Genomic DNA, 24,334 nt, shown 5'->3' on the forward strand with positions numbered 1-24,334 from the left:
AAATATTGTAAGGATGATAATTAAGTGTTTTATTCAAAAAAATTCTTAAATTTTACAAAGTATTCTTATTACTGAAATACCTAACTCATTCTCGCTGGATATCGAACCCGGTACGGCACAACAATACATATAAAACTTCTATGTATAAAACAATCTTGATTTAAACTATAAGATAACATGAACAATCATTGTTATATTTAGAATTAGATTTAGATACTTAATACAAAAGATTAGTTAGAAAATTTGTACGTATATGTGCAATATTAATGTAGTAGTATATAAAGATATGTTGATGTATCGCATTTTATCGGTAAAACGAACGATTTCATGGGAGTTGGGGCTTCATTTTAGGATTCCCTTGAGAAAAATTTTTTGTCGTTCTCAGCATAAACTTCACCTCACAGATACGTATTAATGCGTATACTTTAATCCTGGAAAAGGATTTTCGAATCTGTAAAAAAAGAAAAAAATAAGTCCTTGCGTAATACGTAATACGTAATTTCGTTTTAGGAGAAATATTTTTTTCTACGCTTTGAATCGTAATTCCACAAACTCAGTATTGTGGAGATCTTATATTAGGTGTTGGAATTAATTCGTAGCGTTTTTTAATGAAAAAATGTTATTTATTTCACATGAGCATTAAAAAATACATTAATGAAAGTACTTCCCATCACTTGTAAAACGCTACGAATTAATTCCAACACCTAATATCTCTACGACTGCATGTGAATTTAAATTACGCGCGCTCTCTATTCTCTCCCCTTTCGAACGGTACGGACGCTAGAGTTAAGGTGGCAACCCCACGAGAGAAAGTACAGTCTGAGCAAGGAGCTGAGAGGAAACGGACGGAAGCGAGGATATTCTTTTTTTTTTTTTAAGTTAAATGCAAAAGGGTCACGTTCTAACCTACGCCTCGATTCCCACAGTTAGGGTCACCAGGGATCCTACATAATTTGAGGGTTCGTTAGGGATCGAGCTAGATTTTTGCTGTGGCGAAGAAACGAGGTACGAGGAACGACACTCTGCACGAGAACGACGAATGACGCTCTGCACGAGGTACGAGGAACGATGTTCTGCACGAGAATGGCGAATGACGCTCTGCACGAAAACGACGAACGACGCTCTACGGAGGACGACAAACGACGCCTTGCACGAGGTACGACGACGACGCTTCACACGAGGTGTGACGAGAACGACGCTTCACACAAAGTGTGACGAGGAACGACGCTCTATATGAGGATGACAAACGACGCCTCGCACGAGGAAAATGACACCGAATAGTGAACAACGACGACGACGTTACGTGGGAATAATGAAGAAGACGAAAAGAGAAAGACACAACGAAAGACGAAAGAAGAAAGACGAGACGAAAGTCAAAGAAAATAAGACGCAAAGAATAAGACAAAGACAAAGAAACGAGACGGAAGGGAGAAAGAGGATACGGGAAGTCTGCCATCTTGGCGAGAAGTTGATAGAGGAACATTCGAGAAAAGGTTGTCGTGCGTGAGTATCGGTCATTTTGCTTGTAGGGAAAATTGAAGACGATTGGACATTAGTGATAAACAATGGAGACGCTAGGAAAGATTAAGCCAATCGCCGACAAGATACGAACATCATCGCGCTCGGCCGTATACACGCTGTATAAATTTATATTCAAAAAGGACGGAGATCGCACTAGTCGCAACCAACTACTAATTTCTGTGGTTTTGATTTTGACGATGCTTCAATTGAATTTCATGCAAAGTTGGAATACTGTGCAACTTCTCGATTGGTGATCTGATATCTATATGCAATATCCTTGGCTTGAGCTATGTCGTCACCAAAGAAGAACTGCGACAGAGAATTACGCGAGCGCTCGTGAACGTTGGTGCCATGTGCGCATGACGACGATGTAGAAACCGAGGAAGAGTCGGAAGAGAAGCCCGATGAGTTACAGTAAGGAGGTGCTGAACGAGTTGATGAAGAATCAGCGGAAATCAGCGAGCAGGTAACAAAATAAATATTCCGTCATTGGCACTAGTAGCACTGACTCCGAGGCCGGCGAACGAGATTTGCCAAGAAGACGACAAAAGAGTATGAAGATTACCTTCGATTTCAAAGACATTGAAGATACTATCCGTCCATTCGATGGGAGCGACCATTATACGATTAAAAGATGAATTTCGGATTTTGAGGAGTTAACCACTGTTCAGTGGAATGACATACAAAAAATGGTTTTTGGCCGCAAGTCGCTAAAGAGTGTCATTAAAACGTTTATGCGGAGATTGAGTACTGTGCAAACATGAAATAAATTGAAAGCAGCTCTGAAGGAAGAATTTAGTTTGCGAGTGAACAGTGCAAACATCCACCGAAAGTTGGCTAAAAAGAAGTTAAAGAAGGATTCAAGAATACTACCTAACTATGAGGGAATTAGCGTCGCAAGAAGGTATAGACGTCAAATCAACGATACAGTACATCATCAATGGTATCCTGGATGGCAGTAGCAAGGTGATGTTGGAACTCAAAATTATAACGAGCTCAGGTCCTGCCTCTGTGTATATGAAAAGATACAAGAACGAGAAACTACGGCCATGAAGAATAATCCGAAGAAAGAAGTAGCAAACAAGGCAAACAAGAACGACACCAAATCGGTGAAGGAGGAAAAGAAGACAACAAAACCAGGGGAACGTTGCTACAACTGTGGCGAAAGCGGACATAGGTCGGACAAATGTAAATTTAGAGATAAGGGAAAAAAATGCTTTCATTGTAATAACTTTAGGCATGAAGCCAAAAAATTGTCCCGATAAAAATAACACTACGCAGGTAATGTCAAATATTCTTGTTAAAGCGGTCGACGTGAATCAGATGTTCAAGCAGGTTATAATCGAAAATAAGAGTCTGTGTGCATTATTAGACACCGGTAGCCACCTCTCTTTAATGCATGAGGATGTTTTCAAAACTTTTAAAATGTTGAAGTTGCATGAATCAGAAATCCTTTTAGCAGGCATCGCACAGGGTCGAGTAAAGACGCTCGGTTATTTCCAATCAACGGTTACAATAGATAATGTCGATTTTCCGTTAGCATTCCATGTAGTTCCGTCCGAAGCCCTTAATGTTGATGTGATTTTAGGCACTGACCTAATAATTCAAGCCGAAGTAAGGATTGATAAAGATGGTATCGCGATTTCCAAGCCTAATATTTTCATTTTTCTCTCACAAATAGAATTACAGTCAGAAAAAGACGAAACAAACAATTTGTACAGATACAATAATTGACAAAGAAGTTAAAAATGTTGCGGAAGATATGATACGAGAATATAAGCCGAATAAATCTAAGACGACTGATATCGAATTGAGCATAATCCTGAAGGAGACGCCTATATTCCAAGCTCCACGACGATTATCCCTGAAAGAAAAAGAGATCTGGTAAACGAATGGGTAAGCGAAGGAATCATCGAGCCGTGTTCGTCTGAATATGGGAGCTGTAGTACTCGTAAAAAAGAAGAACAGTTCTCATCGGTTGTGTGTCGATTATAGAAAACTAAACCGAGTAATGATTAAGTATCCACTTCCAGTAATCAAGGATCAAATTGATCGATTATCAGGGGCTCGCATATTCAGCACGATAGACCTTAAAAACGGATTTTTATACGTGAGCATAGCGAAACAAAGTTGAAAATATACTGCGTTCACAACTTATCAGATCAATATCAATTCTTAAAAGTACCTTTTGGGTTGTGCAATTCGCCACCCGTTTTTCAACGATTTATAAATCAAATTTTCCAACCTTTGGTTAACGAGGGAATTTTGTTATTATATCTAGATGATTTAATAATAATTGCGCCTGATGTAGAAGAGGGCATCAGACGATTGCGCCAAATTCTTCGAGTCGCAAGCGACTATGATCTCGACATAAATAAAGGTAAATGGGTTGAGTACCTTGGGTATATAATAGAGAACAGTACAATTCACCCTTCTCCCGAGAAGATTCAGGCAGTTTCGAATTTTCCAGAGCCACGTACATAAAAATGTTCAGAGCTTTCTCGGTCTATCAGGATATTTCAGAAAATTCATAGAATCCTACGCGATTAAGGCAAAGCCTCTGAGTGATTTGCTAAGAAAGGAAAATTCGTTCCGATTTAATGTAAAGGAAAAAGAATCATTTAAGCAGCTGAAATCAGATTTAAGTAATAGCCCGGTGTTAAGGATATTTAATCCTAAATTCGAAACACATTGATGCGTGTAAGGAGGTTTAGAAGCAATCTTGTTGCAGAAGAACCCGGAAGATAACAAATTATATCCGGTATATTATATGAATCACAAGACAGAAACAGAATCCGGATATACTAGCTACGAGCTCGAAGCTCGTAATAAGAGCGTTAGAAAAATTCAGACACTATCTTTTGGGATCATGACATGAGATCATGTCATTGTCAAAATCACTGATTGTATAGCTTTCAAACGAACTCTAAGTAAAGTCAAGTTATCCGCTAAGATTGCGAAATAGGCCTTGATGGTCGAGGAATTAATCGTTGAACATAGAGCTAGTCTTAGGATGAAATACGTAGATGCACTTAGCCGTTACCCGGTTATGGCAATTAGTAGAGAAGATAATATTATATTAAAGATCATGAAGGCGCAGAAAAGCGATCCGGAGCTACGGGCCATCTTAGAGGTTTTAAAAGAGAAACCATACGACGATTACGATGCGTAACGATGTAGTATAATAAATTCAAAGACAGTCGTGAACTGCTTGTCATACCACAGGACATGCAGAGCAAAATCATTCTGATAGCTCATGATCGAGGTCACTTTTTTGTAAAACATACTGAAGAACCTGTTAAGCAAGAATACTCTATTCCGATGTTAGCCAAGAAAACTGAAAATGTAATAGCGAATTGTGTCCTGTGCATTTTGGGGAATAAGAAGGCAAGTAAACAAGAGGGTTTCCTCAACCCATTAACTAAGGTGATTTGCCTCTACACATACAGGGTGGCCCATTTTAATCGATCCACCCAAATATCTCCAAAAGTATGCACTGTATCAAAAAATTGTTCAAACAAAAGTTGTTCAGGACAACGGGGGCCATCTTTGTGCAATATTAGTTTTGACCTTGAACTCAATTTTCAAGGTTATTTAAAGGTCAACCTAACTTTTTTAAATGGAAACCCCTATTTTTAATACCGGATTCGGAAAGAGCGGGAAATTTTACGTCCGAAATGATATTTTGTAATTTAATAGATTGACCTTCAGAAGGTCAAATATTAAAAAATCGTCCAGACGTTGTTTTCTTTGAGCATCAGAGGATTTATAGGGGAATAAATGTTTGAGTGGACTTGGAAGTCAACGACCTTGACCATCTTGACCGCGGCAAACTTTCAAGGTCATTCGAAGGTCAATATAAATTTTTTATCAACTGTATGCAGAATCTACTGGACACTATTGGCAATGTCTTCATACATACAATATGGTGAAAATTATCCTACTGGCCATTACTGGACACAACCGAACAGTACTGGACACTACTGGACTTCACTGCATACTACTGACTAATACTGGACACTATCGGCCACTACTGGACACAACCGAACAGTACTGGACACTACTGGACTTCACTGCATACTACTGACTAATACTGGACACTATCGGCCACTACTGGACACAACCGAACAGTACTGGACACTACTGGACTTCACTGGCCACTACTGGACTGTACTGGACACTACTGACCATTACTGGATACTTTTGGCTACTACTGATCACTACTGGATTTTACTCGATTCTACCTGGATACATATTGGTCGCTACTGCCCGCTATTGGACTACTACTAACTTCGCTACTAAGTACTAACCAGAACTAAGTTATAACCAGATAGCCTACGACTCTACAAATCGTGTGCCTTTAAATTTTAAATTTAATAACTTTCACTATCCAATGCAATTTTTTTTAGACGATTCCAATATTTGTTCAATGTTATTTTTTCAGTTTCATTCTTGTCGAGATTTGTTTGTTTTAATTTTATGGAAATTGAAATAGAGATTACAACATTACTATTTTGATTAAAATTGTTCATTATGGCTGATTATCCTCCTAATCATATCGTTGATATGACTATGATTTTAGGAGAATGTCAAAACAATTATCGTGCAGCGGCACGGCTGTACGCTGAACGCTTTCCTTTAAGGAGATTCCCTAATCACACGACAATACGCCGATTAACTGAAAGAGCCCGCGGTGGACATCTTTCTCGTCAACGCAGACACCGCGAATACGACGAGAATGATCCTCATGTTGTAACTGTCCTTGCAGCTATTCATCTCGATCCTCACACTAGCAGTCGCATAATTGAAAGGGAAATTGGTATACCACGAACAACGGCTTTACGAATTCTGAAAAAGCTGAAGTATCACGCTTACCACATCACCTTAGTTCAGGAATTAAGACCAAATCACGTTCAAATGCGTATTGAGTTTTGCCGGTGGGCTTTAAGAATGACAGAAAATAATCCTGACTTTTTTAGGTACGTAATGTTTTCTGATGAGGCTACATTTAACAGTCAAGGTCAGCTTAACAGGCACAATTGTCACTACTGGTCTGAAGTAAATCCCCACTGGCATAGGACTGTTGACCATCAACATCGATGGAGCATTATGGTTTGGTGTGGCATAATTAATGGATACCTTATTGGACCTTATGTTTTTGAGGAAAATGTCGATAGATTTACCTACTTAGAATTACTTAGGGAACGACTACCAGAGCTCTTGGAGAATGTAGATTTGGTGACACGTCAGAGAATGTGGTTACAACAAGATGGTGCTGCACCCCATTTTGCGCGAATAGTACGTGATTTTCTGAATAATAATTATAAAGACAGGTGGATTGGACGAGGAAGTCCAGTTAACTGGCCTCCGTGTTCACCAGACATGACACCTCCGGATTTCTATTTATGGGGCTTCTTAAAAGATGCTGTTTTTAAACAACGACCAACAACCAGAGAAGACATGATAGGCCGTATTCGTCGCGCTTGCGCAGTAATCCCAAGGGATACTTTGCTAAGGGCAGTGCAACATTTTCAAAGGCGTGTAAATTTGTGTCTTGAAGTTGATGGAGGCAATTTTGAACATTTGCTTCAATAAAGTGAAAGTCAGAGGCAAGGGGACTTACAGTAATGAAGCACCCCAATCGTGAGAGGCAAGGGGACTCACGGTAAACAAGCACCCCAAAGAAAACAGAACTTACTACGTCCACATCGTTGTTTTTGGGTAATGCTAAAAGTAAGATGTTCATCAAAAAATTTATATTGAATGACCTTGAAAGTTTGCCGCGGTCAAGATGGTCAAGGTCGTTGACTTCCAAGTCCACTCAAACATTTATTCCCCTATAAATCCTCTGATGCTCAAAGAAAACAACGTCTGGACGATTTTTTAATATTTGACCTTCTGAAGGTCAATCTATTAAATTACAAAATATCATTTCGGACGTAAAATTTCCCGCTCTTTCCGAATCCGGTATTAAAAATAGGGGTTTCCATTTAAAAAAGTTAGGTTGACCTTTAAATAACCTTGAAAATTGAGTTCAAGGTCAAAACTAATATTGCACAAAGATGGCCCCCGTTGTCCTGAACAATTTTTGTTTGAACAATTTTTTGATACAGTGCATACTTTTGGAGATATTTGGGTGGATCGATTAAAATGGGCCACCCTGTATATCATCTGGGCCATTTAGGACCATTGGACTTGACTAGCAAAAAGTATAATCACATATTAGCTGTAATAGATAGCTTTACTAAGTTTTGCTGGTTGTACCCTACCAAATTCACGCGTCTAAGGAGGTGATTGCAAAACTGCAAAGCCAAATATTTGGAAATCCAGCTGACATCATAACCGACAGAGGCACCGCGTTCTCTTCCCTAGAATTTCAAAATTATTGCGAAGAAGAAAGTAACAAACATTCCATGGTCACAATTGATATATCGCGAGCAAATGGACAAGTAGAAAGGCTTAATCGAATGATTATCCCTATTTTAACTAAATTTGCGATGAATGATCCTACGAAATGGTATAAATATGTACCTATAGTTCAACAGACTGTAAATTCCACTTTTCATAGAAGTATAAACATGACCCCGTTCGAACTGTTGACTGGAGTTAAAATGAAACAAAAAAACGACTGTTAAAGGTGCAGTAGAAGAAGAATTCCTATTACAGTTCGAGCAGGATCGTGATCAATTACGAAAACAGGCTAAAGAGCAAATCCGTAAAGTTCAGAACGAGAATCGTAAAACATATAATTTGAGAAGACGCGAGTCAACTAAATATAAAATTAACGACTTAGTTGCGATTAAGAGAGTGCAAGTAGGATCTGACAAAAAACTTTGCGCCAAGTACCATGGCCCCTATAAAGTTGTGCGAGTTAAATCGAACAATTCTTACGATGTTGAGCCCGAGATACCTGGCGAGGGCTCTAAGAAAACAAGTTCATGCGCTGAATACATGAAGCCATGGTCTTCTGTGCTGTAGTCATCTGGGACAGTCCTTTTCAGGCCGAGTTGGGGATCTTATATCTCTACAACTGCATGTGAATTATGCGCGCTCTCTAGAGCTATTCTCTCCCCTTTCGAGCGGTGCGAACGCTAGAGTTAAGGCGGCGACCCCATGAGAGGAAGCACAGTCTGGGCAAGGTGTAGGGAACTACGTTCTCAATACCTCACTAGCGCAGCGAGTGTAGAAAGCCTAGGGATTTTGTAGGTTGCGAGTTGCCTACAAGCAGCGTCAGAGAAAAATAAGAAGCCAGATAGATTATGGCGCTCATCCTGTACGGTCATATTCATTCGAATTCGAGTAAAATCTTCATTACTTAATTCATCACTATTAGTTACAAGAAAAGCGTCGATCTTTACACCTTATATTATATCATGTCATATGACAAGCGTGGGCTTGTCTTGAGAATTTGACTCGTCAGTTGAGTCACTTATTCCCACATTGGTGACCTCGACGTGATCGAGAGGAAGACGTGATCGAGAGGAAGACGTGATTGACCGACAACCGTCGTTCAAACGACATCGAAACTGGGTTTCGAACCGAGCAGCAGTGCACATCGCCGACATCGCCATTATGACCTATGAAGGACGACATCGCCACCATTGTGACCTGTGAAGGACATCGCCGCCATTGTGTCCAGCGAAGCGCGTCGTCGCCACCATTGTAGTCAGGCAAGTTGCGAGCGCAGTGCGTTAGTTTTTAGCGCGCGTAATCTGGCAGAACAGGAAAGTAGATCCTCCGCGTTTTCTTCGCGAGGTCAACCATGAACATTAATTATTTAAGGCCGTTAGGAAATACTGATTGTTCGCGAGCTTTGATACGATACATGTACAGTCATGCCTCCTCCTACCTACGAGGAATTGGTGGAGCTGGTGGCGCAGCTGCAAGCGGCGCCTCAGCAGAGCAATATCGCGCGCATGGATTCATATAGGGTTCCGAAAATTCCACCGTTCTTAATCAAAGATCCGGTGATATGGTTCATTCAAGTCGAGGCCACGTTCAAGGCCGCACGAATCATAGATCAGGAGACTAAGGCGCATCACGTGATTATGTCTTTGGACGCCGAAGCCATCGCGTGCTGCAAAGATCTCATCGCAGAGCCCAATGAGAACGAACCATACATCAAATTAAAACAGTGTATTATTGAAAATTTTTCAGCGTCAGCAGAAAGTCAACTGCGTCAACTAATAAAAGGCTAAATGCTTACGTCAGGGAAACCGTCGCAGATCCTCAATCGACTCCGCAATTTGAATACTGACAAGCGATGTGACGACGCCGTTTTAAAAACCGTATTTTTTGAACACTTATCGCTGCACATTAGAAGCATTCTTGCGACTTCCGAATGCATGGATTTGGACAAGCTAGCCAAAATGGCAGACAAAATAGGTGAGACCGTGGCTCTGCGCAGTGTGCCGTCACATTGTTGTCAGAATCGAAGCCGCCCGAATAAAAAGCTGAGATGGACCGTCTGACCGCCGAGATGGCCGCCCTCGCGGCTAAGGTCGAGCGGTCCGGCAGATCTCAGGCGAGAGACGAGACAAACAAAAATCGTAAGCGTTCCAAAAACAGAAGCTCTCGTGTCTGCTGGCCGCATCATACTTTCGGGGCCCAGGCGCGAGTTTGTAAGGGAACCGACAAATCCCCGTGTGATTGGCTAAAGTCCAAGCCTTTAACGGACGGGAAGGCGGGGGAATAGAGTCGTCTGCCACCGAGGAGACAGGTATGGCGGGCGTTGATTCTTCTGTCCGTCTCCACATCCGCGATCGAGTCACCGGAGAGCTATTCCTTATGGATACGGGGGCGGAAATTTCGCTGCTTCCCAGCAGATACGCGAAGAACAAAATTCCGACCAATTTCAAGCTTTACGCGGTAAACAATACGCGTATAGACACGTATGGGGAGTCATTCCGAACGCTACATTTAGAGATACGCCCGCTCACATGGAAATTTCTGCGTAGCATCAATTCCGTACCCGATTATTGGGGCCGACCTGATTGCACATTACGGTCTCCTTCCGGATCTTAAAGGTCGCAGACTCATCGATTCACAAAACAATGTATACGTGTCGGGTATTGTCAAATCGGTACCACAACTTACCATCAGCACGGTCAATCCCAGTACGAAATTCGCGAGCATCTTATCTAAATTTCCGGAGGTCACCGGTTTAGAACAGGTAACTCCGAATTGCACAGCGATGTTCGTCATCATATCATTACCACGGGCCCGCCGGTTGCGCCGAGCGCCCCAGGCGGTTAAGTCCGGTAAAATTAAAAGCAGCAAAGGCTGAATTTCAACGGCTAGTCGAAGCCGGTATATGCCAACCGTCCAGTAGTCCATGGACAAGTCCCATTCACATGGTACAGAAAAAAGACAGATCATGGAGGATCTGTGGCGATTACCGTCTTAACGCGATCACCGTGCCAAATAAATTTTCCGTACCACATTTGCACGACTGCTCCTCCAACCTGTGTGAGTCATTTTCTCTAAGCTAGATCTGCATCAGGCATACAACCAAATTCCAGTGGCAGGAAGATATTCCGAAAACAGCTCGTTATGCCCTTCGAGCTATTCGAATATAAATTTATGACATACGGTCTTAGAAACGCGAGTCAAACATTCCAGCATCAAATCTTCCGCACATTAAGTGACCTGGAATTTGTGTTTGCATTCATCGACGACATTCTCATAGCATCGACGTCTCTTGAAGAGCACAAAGCTCACCTACGCATAGTGTTACAGCGATTAAAAAAGTTTTGTTTACGACTCAATGTAGAGAAATGCGAGTTCGGCAAGCAAGAATTAGAATTCTTCGGCTTTATGATTAACAGCGAAGGTTGTAAACCAACACTCGATAAGGTTCAGGTCATTCGCGAGTTTCCAAAGCCTAACACTATAGTTGAATTGCGTCGTTTTCTTGGGCTTGTCAACTTTTATCGTAAACTACTACATAATGCAGCTACCGTTCAGGCATCACTAAATGAGTACTCACGCAAAAATGACAAACGGCCAATCATATGGACGCCGGCGGCTGAGGAAGCGTTTAATAAGTGCAAGGAGAGCCTAGCCAACGCGACTATACTCTCTCACCCCTCCGATGCAGCCGAGATGCCGCCTCGTTTGTGACGCGTCAGATTTCGCCATCGATCGGGGCCGTCCTCGAACAACGCTTGGACGACTCGTGAAAACCGCTCGCGTTCTTTTCGCGTAAATTAAGTTAGGCTCAACAGAACTACAGCACGTACGATCGGGAGCTTACGACGATTGCCGAAGTAGTTAAATACTTTCGTTATTTCCTCGAAGCACGGAATTTCAAGATTGCGACCGACAAGCCTTTCATCTACGCGTTCATGCAACATTCCGAAAAGGCATCACCCCGGCAACAGAGACAACTGTTCATCTCGCAGTTCACCACGCGTATCGAATACCTATCGGGCAATGATAACATCGTGGCGGATTCTCTTTCCCTCATTGAAGCCATCCGTTTACCTGCCGAGATTAAACTAAATGAGCTCGCACAACAACAAGAACAAAACGAGGAACTACGGTCCATCCGCGAATCTCCTGAATTTCCGTTTACTATGAAGCGAATTCAATGGGGACCGACGCATACTACACTTTATTGTGAAATGACCGGCGAGGCAATCCGCCCCTATATACCGGCATCTTTACGAGATCGCGTCTTTCACATGTTCCATGACGCGGCTCATCCGGGCCCTAAAGTCATTGATCGTTTAATCCATCAACGGTATTTGTGACCTAACATGCATCGCGACATTGCGAAGTGGTGCAAAAATTGTCTAGATTGTCAACAGTCAAAAATAACCCGACACGTTCAACTAAATCCTGAAAAATTTGTCGCGCCCTACGGGCATTTCGAACATGTTCACATGAATTTAATAGGTCCCTTGCCTGAGTCGGACGAATACAAATATTGTGTGACAATTATTGATAGATTTTCGCGATTTTGGCCAGTAGCAATACCTCTCAAAGCACCGAAGCCAGTGGCACGCGCGTTTTACGACAACTGGGTAACAAACTTTGGAGCACTTAAAACGTTAACTGCGGATCAAGATAACCAGTTCGAAGCACAACTTTTCACTGCACTTCTTCAGGTGATCAGTTGTCAACGGATTCAGCGTATCACCCCGCTTCGAACGGTATGATCGAGCGGTGGCATAGAAGCTTAAAAGCTGCAATAATGTGTCATGCTAATGAAGGTTGGTCACGAGTACTTTCGACCGTACTATTAGGTCTGCGTATTCATGTCCGCCTCGACACCGGCGCATCGGTTGCGAAATTCGTTTACGAAACGACGCTGCGCGTCCCCGGAGAATTTGTACTGCCGGACGACTTCACTCCTAATCCTAAAATGTTCATCGAAGAATTCCACGAGCATATGCGCAAAGCCAATCTCGGTAGAGCATAAGCATAAGAAACGCGCATTTGTATTCAAAGATTTATACTCATGTTCCCATGTGTTTCAACGGGTGAGCGGTATCAAGAGAGCGTTAAAGCGTCCCTACACCGGCCCTCACAAAATCGTAAATCGTATGTCGGATCGAGTATTCGACATTGTTAATGGTAAACAGCACAGTGTGTCGGTCGAAAATTTAAAACCAGCATATGGCATACGCGATGTAGTAGCGACTTATGTATTGCAACCCCAGAAGCAGGGCAAACAACCAATTCGTTCAGCAACGAGCAGCCAGCTTTAAGAACGTATGCGCGCCCGAAGAAAAAAAGTTACCTTCGCCATATAATTATAATAAATCCTCCAACAAAATGTAATTAGCTTAAGACAAACATCAAAGACACGCAATGATATGTTTTATATAATATGTTTTATATGATACGTTTTATATGTTTTATATAAAACGGTAGACTTAAGTGCTGGCATTATAAATGTACCTGTCACTAAAGCAGTATTTTGTTAACCTAGTAAATAAGCATAGTGTTTAGATTCGTTGTCACTCGGAAGGGGGGAGGGGAGTATGTAGGGAACTACATTCTCAATACCTCACTAGCGCAGCGAGTGTAAAAAGCCTAGAGATTTTGTAAGTTGCGAATTGCCTACAAGCAGCGTTAGAGAAAAATGAGAAGCCAGATAGATTATGGCGCTCATCCTGTACGGTCATATTCATTCGAGTTCGAGTAATAAAATTCATCATTATTAGTTACAAGAAAAGTGTCAATCATTACACCTGATTTTTCTATAGATACATGTAATATATTGATTTGCGTTTATCGTACGTAATAACGAACATTTGATTTTTTAATAGACTTTTGAAAGCATGATATATGTATACGAGAAATTAATACATGATTTTGAATATCGATATCCAATTTATTCAACTTTGTTAATATCATGTCACATGACAAGCGTGGGCTTGTCTTGAGAATTTGACTCGTCAATTGAGTCACTTATTTCCACAAAGGAGCTGAGAGGAAACGGACGGAGGCGAGGATATTCTTTTTTTTGAGTTAAAAGGTGCAAAAGAGTTACGTTCCAACCTACGCCTCAATACCCACACCAGTTAAGGTTACCAGGGATCCTACAGTATTGTTCGTTCAAATTCTAAATCCCTTTACGCTTATTTTTAATCTACAAGCTGTAAAACTTTTATATCAAACCAATGTGTTAACTTCAGACAGTTGTACACAGTTGTACGTGCTACAAAGTTAAATTTAAAATTTTTTTTCAATTTTCTCGTGAAATCGTGTTTACGGGATTTTTTTTGTGTTCTTTAATTTTATAAAAAAATTTTGCAATCCATGAAGCCAATTCGGAGATTTCTCCTAAAATGTAATCATGGTAAAACAGGACGAAATCAAATATTTTTTTATAATCGATTCTGGATTTAAATTCTTTTTAGTATGGAAGTAAAGTATAAACTACAATGAAACATTGTGAATTGTATATTTCGCGAATATAATTTACGCATCAACATCCGCGAAGGTACATATAAGTACTTCGCGTGTATCACATTTATTTTTAGAGCCTTATTAAAAAAATATTACTATTTTATTTCATTTCAATAAGACATATATGTACATCAAATGTTTCTTTTTCAGCTTTGTCGTACTTTATTTTTATTCACAAAATAAATAAGATTTAATAAATTAACTTTCTTTTTTAATCCCATATCTATCAATATACTCAAGAATAAAATCGATTATCGAAATATCTTTTCCCATTATATAATGTGATTTTTTACACAGTTTCAATGATCTATTCATATCCGTGTCATGTAAAACACAATGTATTTTATCTAAATAAAAATCTATCTTACTTGCATAAAGTAAGCCATTTGTTTCATATTTTAATATATTTGTGTCGACCTGTTCAATTAAACGATTTAAATACCGTGCTATATTTACTATCCCCAAAATTTTATGCATTCCTGGCAACACCATAATGGGATCAAGTCCAATAGTTTTCCAAATTATAGTTAAAGACAAATCCACATTTGCATTTTTGCTGAAATGAAGCAAACCAAAGCTAGCAAGCTCATCAGGTAAGTTTGCCACTGTAGAGTGAACGTATGTTGATAAAGAAATATGAAAGAACGGTGATATAAATTGCAAAAATGGTTCAATAAAGTAAATTGGATATTTTGGATCGCAAAAAATAACAAGTTCCTGTTTAAAGAACTTGGGCTTTTTTGACAGCTTTTCCGCCACCTGCTTGATCTTTGGTTCTTGATTTGACTGTGTTTTTACCAGCTTTTCTTCTTGCTGCGTTCTCCATTGTGAACGTATCATTCGGCTAGTTCTGTAAACAGAAATAATAATCTGAATTAATCGGATGCTAGAAAAAATTTTCAGATTTAACTACAATATTAACATACATATAATTGATATAATATCATTCAACTAGAATTGTTAAATTTTATGTTTTATAATTTAGTTTATAAACATTTTCTTTACCTAATTTTACTTCCAAAAAGATAGTTTAACATATAAATATCTTAATAATGCTTAAGTAGTGATACTATGGGGATTCTAACCCATGGAATTAGAGGGGTGGCGCAGGGCGTACCCGTAAGCACGGGAGAGGGGAAGGCATGGGGATATTAGTAGGAAAGGAGGGGAAAGGCGCGGGAAGGTCCCGACGCCACCGCTGTCGTCGCCTCCGCCGCCGCCACTTTCTATAAGATGAAAAAAAATATAAATAAAAATATATAACAATATATAAAAATAATAATATATAAAAATATATCATAAATACATCATTTTTATACTCTTAATAATAATATATAAAAATACATCATAATACATCATTTTTATGCTCTTCTTTTCATACGTTTTGAACAATATATAACGTAAAATATATAAATATATAAATATTCTTTCAAATTTTATCAAATTTACAATTTCAGTCTTTCGGTTCCGGATCAGGTTCGTACGATCGAAGGCCGAAAGTTCCGCCGAAAGGAAGAAATCATCTTCCTTCCACATATCAATACTCATCTCCCAGTCTCAACAGTTTTCTGCACGTATTATCTGCGATTAAAGATATTCATGAATCCTCTTACCCTGACATAGTTTTTGTGACTATGTGTTTCCTGAAAAAAAGTATTGTACAAAGTGAATTATAACAAGATAATTAGAAAATACTCTATCTATAATTTATAACTTATAAGCTACAGGCAGGCCCTTCCCCTCTTTCCAAGAATTTCGAATGTGTTGTGACACGTTTTATCATGTCTTTCTGCGTATTTTCTTTATCACAGAGTTTATATATACGTTTATACGTATGTTCATACATACATTTGTACATACGTTCATACATACGTTGATACGTACGTTTACATGTACATACGTTTATATGTACGTTCATGCATGTATTACAAAGGAAGGCATGTATTACAAAAAAAATACATAATAAATACGTTAACGTATTTTTATTTAAAAAATTCTTTTGCAATCACCAGTTGTATACTTTCAATTTTGTAACACGCAGTTCTTAACATCCGCATCGCATAGTATTAGCTACATTCCATAGTTAAAGACTCCATGTCTTCGTAAACTGCATCCAAGGTCTCGATGTACATGCGTTCTCGCTCATCATCCAGAAGCAAGTTCCACAGCCACGTTCATTTCTCGCGTCTCTTAACGTACACGATAGCATCATCTGCAAATACAGCCGCCGTGATCGGCGTTTCGCCTCTTTGTACCGTCCCATCCTCCTATCGTAATCCATGGTGATAAGCAATCAATAAAAGGAAACGCAAGACCTGTCGGATCTTGTCAAAAACTCCCATGGCACGGGACTCGTAAAAATGTAATGCTTGAGAACGGTCTCGTGTTTCAGCATCACCACTTCCTTCACGATAAATTGCTTCTTAACGATGAATCCTTGCAGATCCACGAACGTTGGCACGGGAATGTTGTCAAAAAGACTGCGATCAATTGCGACGTATCGTAGATTTTATATTGTGTTGAACATGCACTTAGGTGATTTTGAGCACAACGTTGGTCAATGGATTATACTGGACCACGCGATCGTGTATGATGAGACAATAGGCTGTTGTACTTGCGGACACGTTTTCCTTACATTCAAAGTCTAATTGCACGTCCACAGTGCCACTCTTGACCGATTCGTTCTGTCGAGAACAATCGATGATCACGAACGAGCCATTACGTAAAAAAGTTGTAAAGATGAGATTCAGCTCGAGATATTCGTATTCCTTGCAGAAACGCGCATACAAGTATGCGCATATAAGAATCACACATATGTTTTTATCAAAATTCAGATTCAAGTCTCATCGTACGAATAACATTCTGAATTCAGATAGAGTTTCGCATTGATTAATTTGCAGTCGTCGAATCGACTTATATCCTCGGACATGACATTTTTTCGACCTGTTTGCATAGCAAAAATGAATGCGGCTTCTCGAGCTGAATAGCCGTCTTGATAGCTCACGAATGCTTGGTTGTGCTCTGCAAGAAACTCGTACAGATTCCACGAGCGAAAAGCCGTGCTCAGATATCATCCGCTCTCCAAAGCGCCCAGCATCGACAGCTTATTTATCTCGCTCAATAACACAAGGCCGCGGACCGTATCTCGCTCTGTACAAATATGAACGCAGACTGTATCTCGACCCGTACGCGGACAGGGCGTAGCTGCAAAGAAAAAAAAACGCCAAAGAGACGATAAAAATGCCGTAACTATCAATGTGCAATTGAACGAGTTCGCGAGACGTATGCATGTACCATACTTTAAAGGCGTTTTCATGCGTAACACGTTATCGAGCACAGAAACGAAAGCAGTATCGTGAATCTGAACGATGCGACAGAGCCTGGTAGCTCAGTAGCTGGCATGTGCAAAGAGGAACAATCGTGTCGTGTACTTTGATAATTTCGGTAATCTTCGACTGCCCAAGGAAATGGGGCGATATTTCGAAAACGGTGTTACGACGATAGAGTACAATCGCACGTCCTATCAGACATACGATCAGAGCTTCTGCGGACAGATGTGTCTGCGGTTTCTACAAACGGTAGATGCGTATGAATTTAAAAAGCTCGACCAGGCGCTGTGAAATCTTAGTATTAGTTGAACGCTTTTCCGTCATGTCGTTGACGTTTACGCTGGGCAGGAAGAGCATCGTCTTCGCGGCGAACTACTTTTCGCCATAGATTTGAGTGACGACGATTACAAGCTCGGTCTGGCGATTTTTGAAACTTATCATACGATACCGAACGTGAATGAATCGAACAATAAATTTTATTTCGTCAAAGATGAAGCGGAAATTATAATTTCCAAGGGTTCGTATGAAGTGCGAGACATAAATGAATTTTTGAAACGTGCGATTTTATGGAAACGTTCGCACCGAGACAACTTGAAACCATTGACGTAGTGCGTGACAATAACAACAACAATAATACCGATGACAATAATGGTGAGGGTGGAGAAGAGCCGATCACACTCCATGCAAAGTACAATACGATGAGATGTGAGATTAGATGTATATAGAAAATAAACTTTGGCAAGCCTAACAGCATTGGATCGTTGCTGGGATTTCGTCGAAGCGTATACTGCGGCCGCGAATCGGACATGTCGATCAACATAATAAACGTAAACGTTATCCGCGTAGAGTGTAATGTGACCGCGGGCGCGTACAGCAACGGCAAAAGCGCGCATACGATACACGAATTTTCGCCGAGCGTGCCGCCAGGATATAAAATGTCGGAGAGATCGGCACAGATCATTTACCTGCGGATCACATCGCACGGAGCACTACGGATCTAACGATACGCATCGTCGACCAGAACGGATGATTGCTCGATTTTCAAGGAGAAGAGATCACCGTTAGATTGCACGTACGATGGCGACAGTGATAACGAGAGCGGGAGATGCTCGTGCTGAACGGAACAGAGCACACGCAGAGAGATAACGCATTCTTTACGTCACAGCTAAATAACACACGTTCATACAGCTGTAGCTCAGAAAGAAGCTCAACGCGTTGAACGTTACATTTTTGAAGTCTTTGGGATTCGCGGTGCGCAACATTTGAGATGACTGATATCCAACATTAAAGACGAGCCGATCTTCGATGATATCATCAAGATTGAGACTCACATGTACAACTCGTTCGCCAACACAACGTTTGAGTACAGCGACGAGATAAGAATATCCATACAGCAACAGGATCTGTACACACTGCTGTACGAAAACTTTCGACACGTCGAGGGAAAACTGATGAAGAACAAAGTGATCCAAGGTGCTAACGTGGCATTGAAAAATAATTGTGTCGCGTTCATATTCGATGAGATTCGATATGAATTTGGTATGGAGATTGACCATAACAGAAACATGGGCATAACTAACACACTTAAAAACAATGTAACAGTGTCATCCGACAAAAGCGTGATTCTGCGGAATGCCGGCTGGGCAGATTACTGCGGACGAATACTTTAATTTCTGTGTACCGCTCTACGTATTGCTGGGATTTTGCGAAGATTACAAACGCGTAGTGATCAACGCTCATCACGAGTTGATTTTAATACAAATGCGCAACGACAATAATAATTGTCTGACGGCGACAGAACCAACGCTCGAATTATTCAAAGTACAGTAGCGAATGCCGCACGTGTTATTGAGCGAGATAAATAAGCTGTCGATGCTGCGCGCTTTGGAGAGCGGACGATATCTGAGCACGACTTTTCGCTCATGGGATCTGTATGAGTTTCCACTCTTGCAGAGCACAACCAAGCATTCGTGGGCTATCAAGACGGCTATTCAGCTCGAGAAGCCGCACTACGTCATTTTTGCTATACAAACAGGTCGAAAAAATGTTATATCCGAGGATATAAGTCGACAATTGCAAATTAATCAATGAGAAACTCTAGCTGAATTCGGAATGTTATCCGTACGATGAGACTTGAATCTGGATTTTGATAAAAACTGATGTGCGATTCTGTACGACTTGTATGCGTTTCTGCAAGGGATACGAGTATATCTCGAGCTCTCACCTTTATAACTTTTTAACGTAATGGCTCGTTCGTGATCATCGATTGCTCTCGACAGAACGAATAGGTCAAGAGTGGCACTGTGGACGTGCGATTAATCTTTGAATGTAAGGAAAACGTGCCCGCAAGTACAACAGCCTATTGTCTCATCATACACGCGTAGTCCAATATAATCCATTGACCAACGTTGTGCGCAAAATCACCTAAATGCACCTTCGGCACAATATAAAATCTACGATACATCGCAATTGACCGCAGTCTTCTCAACATGCCCGTGTCAACATTCGTGGATCTGCAAGGATTCATCGTTAACAAGCAATTTATCATGAAGGAAGTGGCGATGCTGAAACAGGGTACCGTTCTTAAGCATTACATTTTTACGAGTCCCGTGCCATGGAAGTTTTTAACAAGATCCAATAGGTTTTGCGCTTCCTTTTGTTGATTGCTTATCACCATGAATTGCGATAGGAGGATGGGATGATCCAAAGAGGCAAAACGTGATCACGGCTGCTGTATTTGCAGATGATGCTATCATGTACATTAAAAGACGCGAGAAACGAACGTGGCTGTGGAACTTGCTTCTGGACGAGCGAGAACGCATGTACATCGAGACCTTGGATACAGTTTACGAAGACATGGAGTCTTTACTTACTTTGGATGTAACTAATATTATGCGATGCGGACAACATGTTAAGAACTGCGCGTTACAAAATATATTGAAAGTATACAACTGGTGGTTGCAAAAGAATTTTTTAAATAAAAATACATTAACGTATTTATTATGTATTTCTTTTCTCTTCCTTTATAATACATGTATGAACGTATGCATGAACGTACGTATAAACGTATGTATAAACTCGTGATAAAGAAAATACGCAGAAAGACGTGATAAAACGTGTCGCGACATGTTCGAAGTTCTTGGAAAGAGGGGGAGGGCCTCCCCTCTTCGATTCCAGAAATATTATCATATACGTCACAATTTACGCGGATGCAATCAGTCTTGCGATACCTGATTGTACGAATGATTGAAAAAATGTACTTCGCCAAAGAGAGCAGCGCATCGTACGACCTGAAGAAGGAATATAACATGTAAGTTTCAACGTTCTATATACAAAAGAAACATTTTTTAACATTATGTATGTACGAAGCATCTTTACTGAGCAGACATTACGATCTGACGAATACAAATTTTTGAAAATTGGAATCAATGTTGGTCCATCAAGTTACGTGGTGATCATCCTGGGAGATCATCGCGGACATGGTTATCACTGTCTTTTGAAACGTAGAAGAGCCTCTACGAGTAGCGATGGAATATTTACAAGATGTTTTGAAACGAATACAAAGACAATTTTATAAGCGTTGGACCACTAACGATGACTGAAACGACGCTACGCTGTATGTTTGACTTTGACGGATGTATCGATGTAACGTTTGAACGATTAGCCCGACTCGTCGATACGCGATTCTCCTCATCGTGTCCGAGAACGCTATACGCGATAGCGACATTTTCAATGGCAATCAGCTCGTCGATTGCGAACTATTGACTTTAGTTTTTAATACGTACAAAAAACCAGTGTCATAAGATGTGAATAAAAAAATTTTCGTTCGCATTACTACATATGTATTTTCTTTTACTCCCCATCCTTTGCCTCGACGCGCTAGTAAAAAACCATATTGAAAAAACTGCATCATAAAAAAGAGAAACTTATACTCTATTGATTCATTTCTTCCGTCCTTTCTTCGATGTCACGTTAAGCGCTCCGACATCGTCGCGCGCTCTATATTTCTTTAACATGCGAGCCCTTATTACCTTCGCATTTTTTGTGACATCTAGAGTTCTATAATTCTATAGTCTGCAAACATTTATGATCTTAAGTGTTTCATATGCAGCGCAAATGTATCCTAGATAGCCTCGCTATGACAAAGGATGCTTCTCAGCGTCAATCTTAGCTGAATTTCATCTGCGCGAAGTTCATGTCGTTTCGAATTATATTTTTCGAATTATAGTGAAGATTTGCACCGTGAGTAATTCTTATAAACGTGCAAGTATATTATATCATTTAGATGGTAGAATACTTTTGTACGTTTATGTGATTAAGTGAAAGTGAAAGTGATAGTGTGATTTTTTAAAAAAACTTTTATCGAACACTTTTGCCGAAAATAACAACTATGAGCAACCTGAGAGATCTGTTTGAAATACGCTATGAGTATCCCGTTGAGGGAATAAGTAGTTTTTTGCTTTTTTATACTAGATTTTTTTTAGCGAATTTATTTTTCTAATGTTTTTTTTATTTTTTATTTTTCCAGTACATCATCGTCGAGAGACAAGACCTGAAAGTCGTACGGCTCCAGTTACGGAATGAGGTGGAGATTCTAGTAATTCCCCTGGTAAGTTCAGTATAAATTATAAATTATAAATTATAGCTTATAAATTATAAATTGTAGATAGAATATTTTCTAATTATCTTGTTGTAATTCACTTTGTACGATACTTTTTATCAGGAAACACATCATAACTATGTAAAGATAAAAGGGTTCATGAACATCTTTAATGCGCAGATAATATGCGCAGAAAGTCGTTGGGATCGAAAAGAGAGTATTGATATGTGGGAGGAAGGTGATTTCTTCCTGGCGGAACTCTTCGGCCTCCGACCGTAAGAACCGATCCGAAATCGGAAGACTGAAATTGTAAATTTGATAAAATTTTATCGATAAAATTTAAAGAAATGCTTATATATTTATATTTATATATTTATATATTTTATGTTATTATACATTATTATTTTTATAAATTGTTATATATTTTTTATTTATATTTTTTTTCATCTTACAGAAGGCGGCGGCGGCGGCGGTGGTGGCGACGACAGCGGTGGCGCTGGGACCTTCCCGCGCCCCATGAGTTAGAATCTCCATAGTAGTACTACTTGCTTAAAATGTATTTACTTCTCTAATCGACATAATGGATTGTTATGAACCATTTCCATATCCACTTTCGGTCCAACAAGATCGCGTATATTGTTTAAACCATATTTAATCATTGTTGGCCTAAAATAAAAAATTAAGTACATTACATTTTTATATTGAATTATGAATCGTTAAATCATATTCACACATACCTTTCTAATGACAAACCCCACGCAATGACATTTACATCAGGAGGTAGATTCATTGGCAATAACATTTCAGGTCTAAACATACCGCTATTACCAATCTCTATCCATTTCTCTAATCCATTATGAAAACAGAATATTTCCATACTCGGCTCAGTGTACGGATTATACGCAGGTTTGAATTGAAGTTGAGTAATACCAAGTTTACTAAAGAATTCATATAAAGTGCCAATAAGATTACCCAATGTAAGGTTGTAATCGGCAACGACACCTTCAACTTGATGAAATTCAGCAAGATGTGTCGCATCTAAAGTTTCATTGCGAAATACTCTATCAATACTGAAGTACTTGATCGGCTTAAAATTTCCCTGCAAAATATTTTTTAAATTTTGTCTCATCCTTAAAAAAGTAACTTATATATATATATATATATATATCTACTTCTCCGTCGATTACTTACTTTCTCCATAAGTTTATATAACATTCGTGCACTATTGGATGTTGTATGAGTGCGCAGCAAATTTTTTTGTGCCTCTTCCAACTTCCAATCATATCTATAACCTTGAGATCCATATGCTCCTTTACTGTGAACAGTCCTTACTCTTTCCAAATATTCCATAGGGAACTTTGTGCTAAGACAAGGTTCTAAAAGATAAAACTAATTTTTTTGTCAATGTCTTTTAAGCATTCATAGATTAATGTAAAATAAGGTACCAGAGATGAAAAAAGTATCGTGAGCATCACGAGCAGGATGTTGCTGCGGCTGGAAAAGAGCGTCAAAATTCCAAAAAGAACTTTCTATGTAATTATTTGATGGCATTTCAGTAAATCTAAAATAGAACAATTATTGTGATAAATAAAAGATCAATATTAAAATATATAAAATATATAAAACATTAAAATATATAAAATATATAAAATTTTCGAGATTTTAAAAATAGTAAAAATCTTGTAAAGAAAAATTGATGTTGTTTACCCCATTTCCAAGAAGATTTTCCTGAATTCATGACGAACTTTTAACAATGGATGTAAATGTCCTATTTGAAGTGACGCACCTAGAGCGTCAAAATTGTATGGTTTAAATTTTTTATCTTTCCAAACACCATTTACCAATAAATCTGACGTCAAGTCTGTTTCTAGCTTTTCTATTTTCGTAGAAAAATTTGGCCCCTTTTCAAGATGCATAATTTTTATCATCCTGCCATTATGAAAAGAAAAATTTTAAAAATAAA

The 24,334-nt window shown here is 39.6% G+C and overlaps 3 protein-coding genes across 6 annotated transcripts in view; 1 reads left to right on the forward strand and 2 right to left on the reverse strand.

Moving 5' to 3' along the window:
* Window positions 1–14: 14 nt before the first annotated feature.
* Window positions 15–11,971, reverse strand: LOC147909704 (uncharacterized). Its single transcript, XM_087406198.1, has 2 exons — window positions 10,618–11,971; window positions 15–451 (listed from the first exon to the last, which is right to left on the reverse strand). The coding sequence occupies exons 1-2, from the start codon at window positions 10,897–10,899 to the stop codon at window positions 326–328; spliced, it is 408 nt and encodes a 135-aa protein (XP_087262324.1). The 5' UTR covers window positions 10,900–11,971; the 3' UTR covers window positions 15–325.
* Window positions 11,868–13,235, forward strand: LOC147909705 (uncharacterized). The gene is made up of 3 exons (XM_087406155.1): window positions 11,868–12,265; window positions 12,473–12,677; window positions 12,903–13,235. Exons 1-3 carry the CDS (start codon window positions 11,868–11,870, stop codon window positions 13,233–13,235), a joined length of 936 nt encoding a protein of 311 aa, XP_087262281.1.
* A 608-nt stretch (window positions 13,236–13,843) lies between these two features.
* The window catches only part of alpha-PheRS (phenylalanine--tRNA ligase alpha subunit), a 33,332-nt gene continuing 22,841 nt past the window's right edge, over window positions 13,844–24,334 (reverse strand). For 2 of the 4 annotated variants that reach the window (XM_011060440.2, XM_087406197.1), the window contains 6 exons: window positions 24,079–24,300; window positions 23,817–23,932; window positions 23,563–23,747; window positions 23,109–23,470; window positions 22,936–23,037; window positions 13,844–15,292 (listed from right to left, as the gene is read on the reverse strand). In XM_011060440.2, the coding sequence (XP_011058742.1) occupies window positions 14,641–15,292; window positions 22,936–23,037; window positions 23,109–23,470; window positions 23,563–23,747; window positions 23,817–23,932; window positions 24,079–24,300 (1,639 nt within the window). In that variant the 3' untranslated portion in view covers window positions 13,844–14,640. Of the gene's footprint in view, window positions 15,293–15,447; window positions 15,669–15,891; window positions 22,673–22,823; window positions 23,038–23,108; window positions 23,471–23,562; window positions 23,748–23,816; window positions 23,933–24,078; window positions 24,301–24,334 lie in introns of all 4 variants that reach the window. The other 2 variants (XR_846471.2, XR_015545106.1) reach the window with 2 other exon arrangements.

The sequence above is a fragment of the Acromyrmex echinatior genome, chromosome 5 (assembly GCF_024713525.1).
Source record: "Acromyrmex echinatior isolate Ae372 chromosome 5, ASM2471352v2, whole genome shotgun sequence".
Taxonomy (NCBI): Eukaryota; Metazoa; Arthropoda; class Insecta; order Hymenoptera; family Formicidae; genus Acromyrmex; species Acromyrmex echinatior.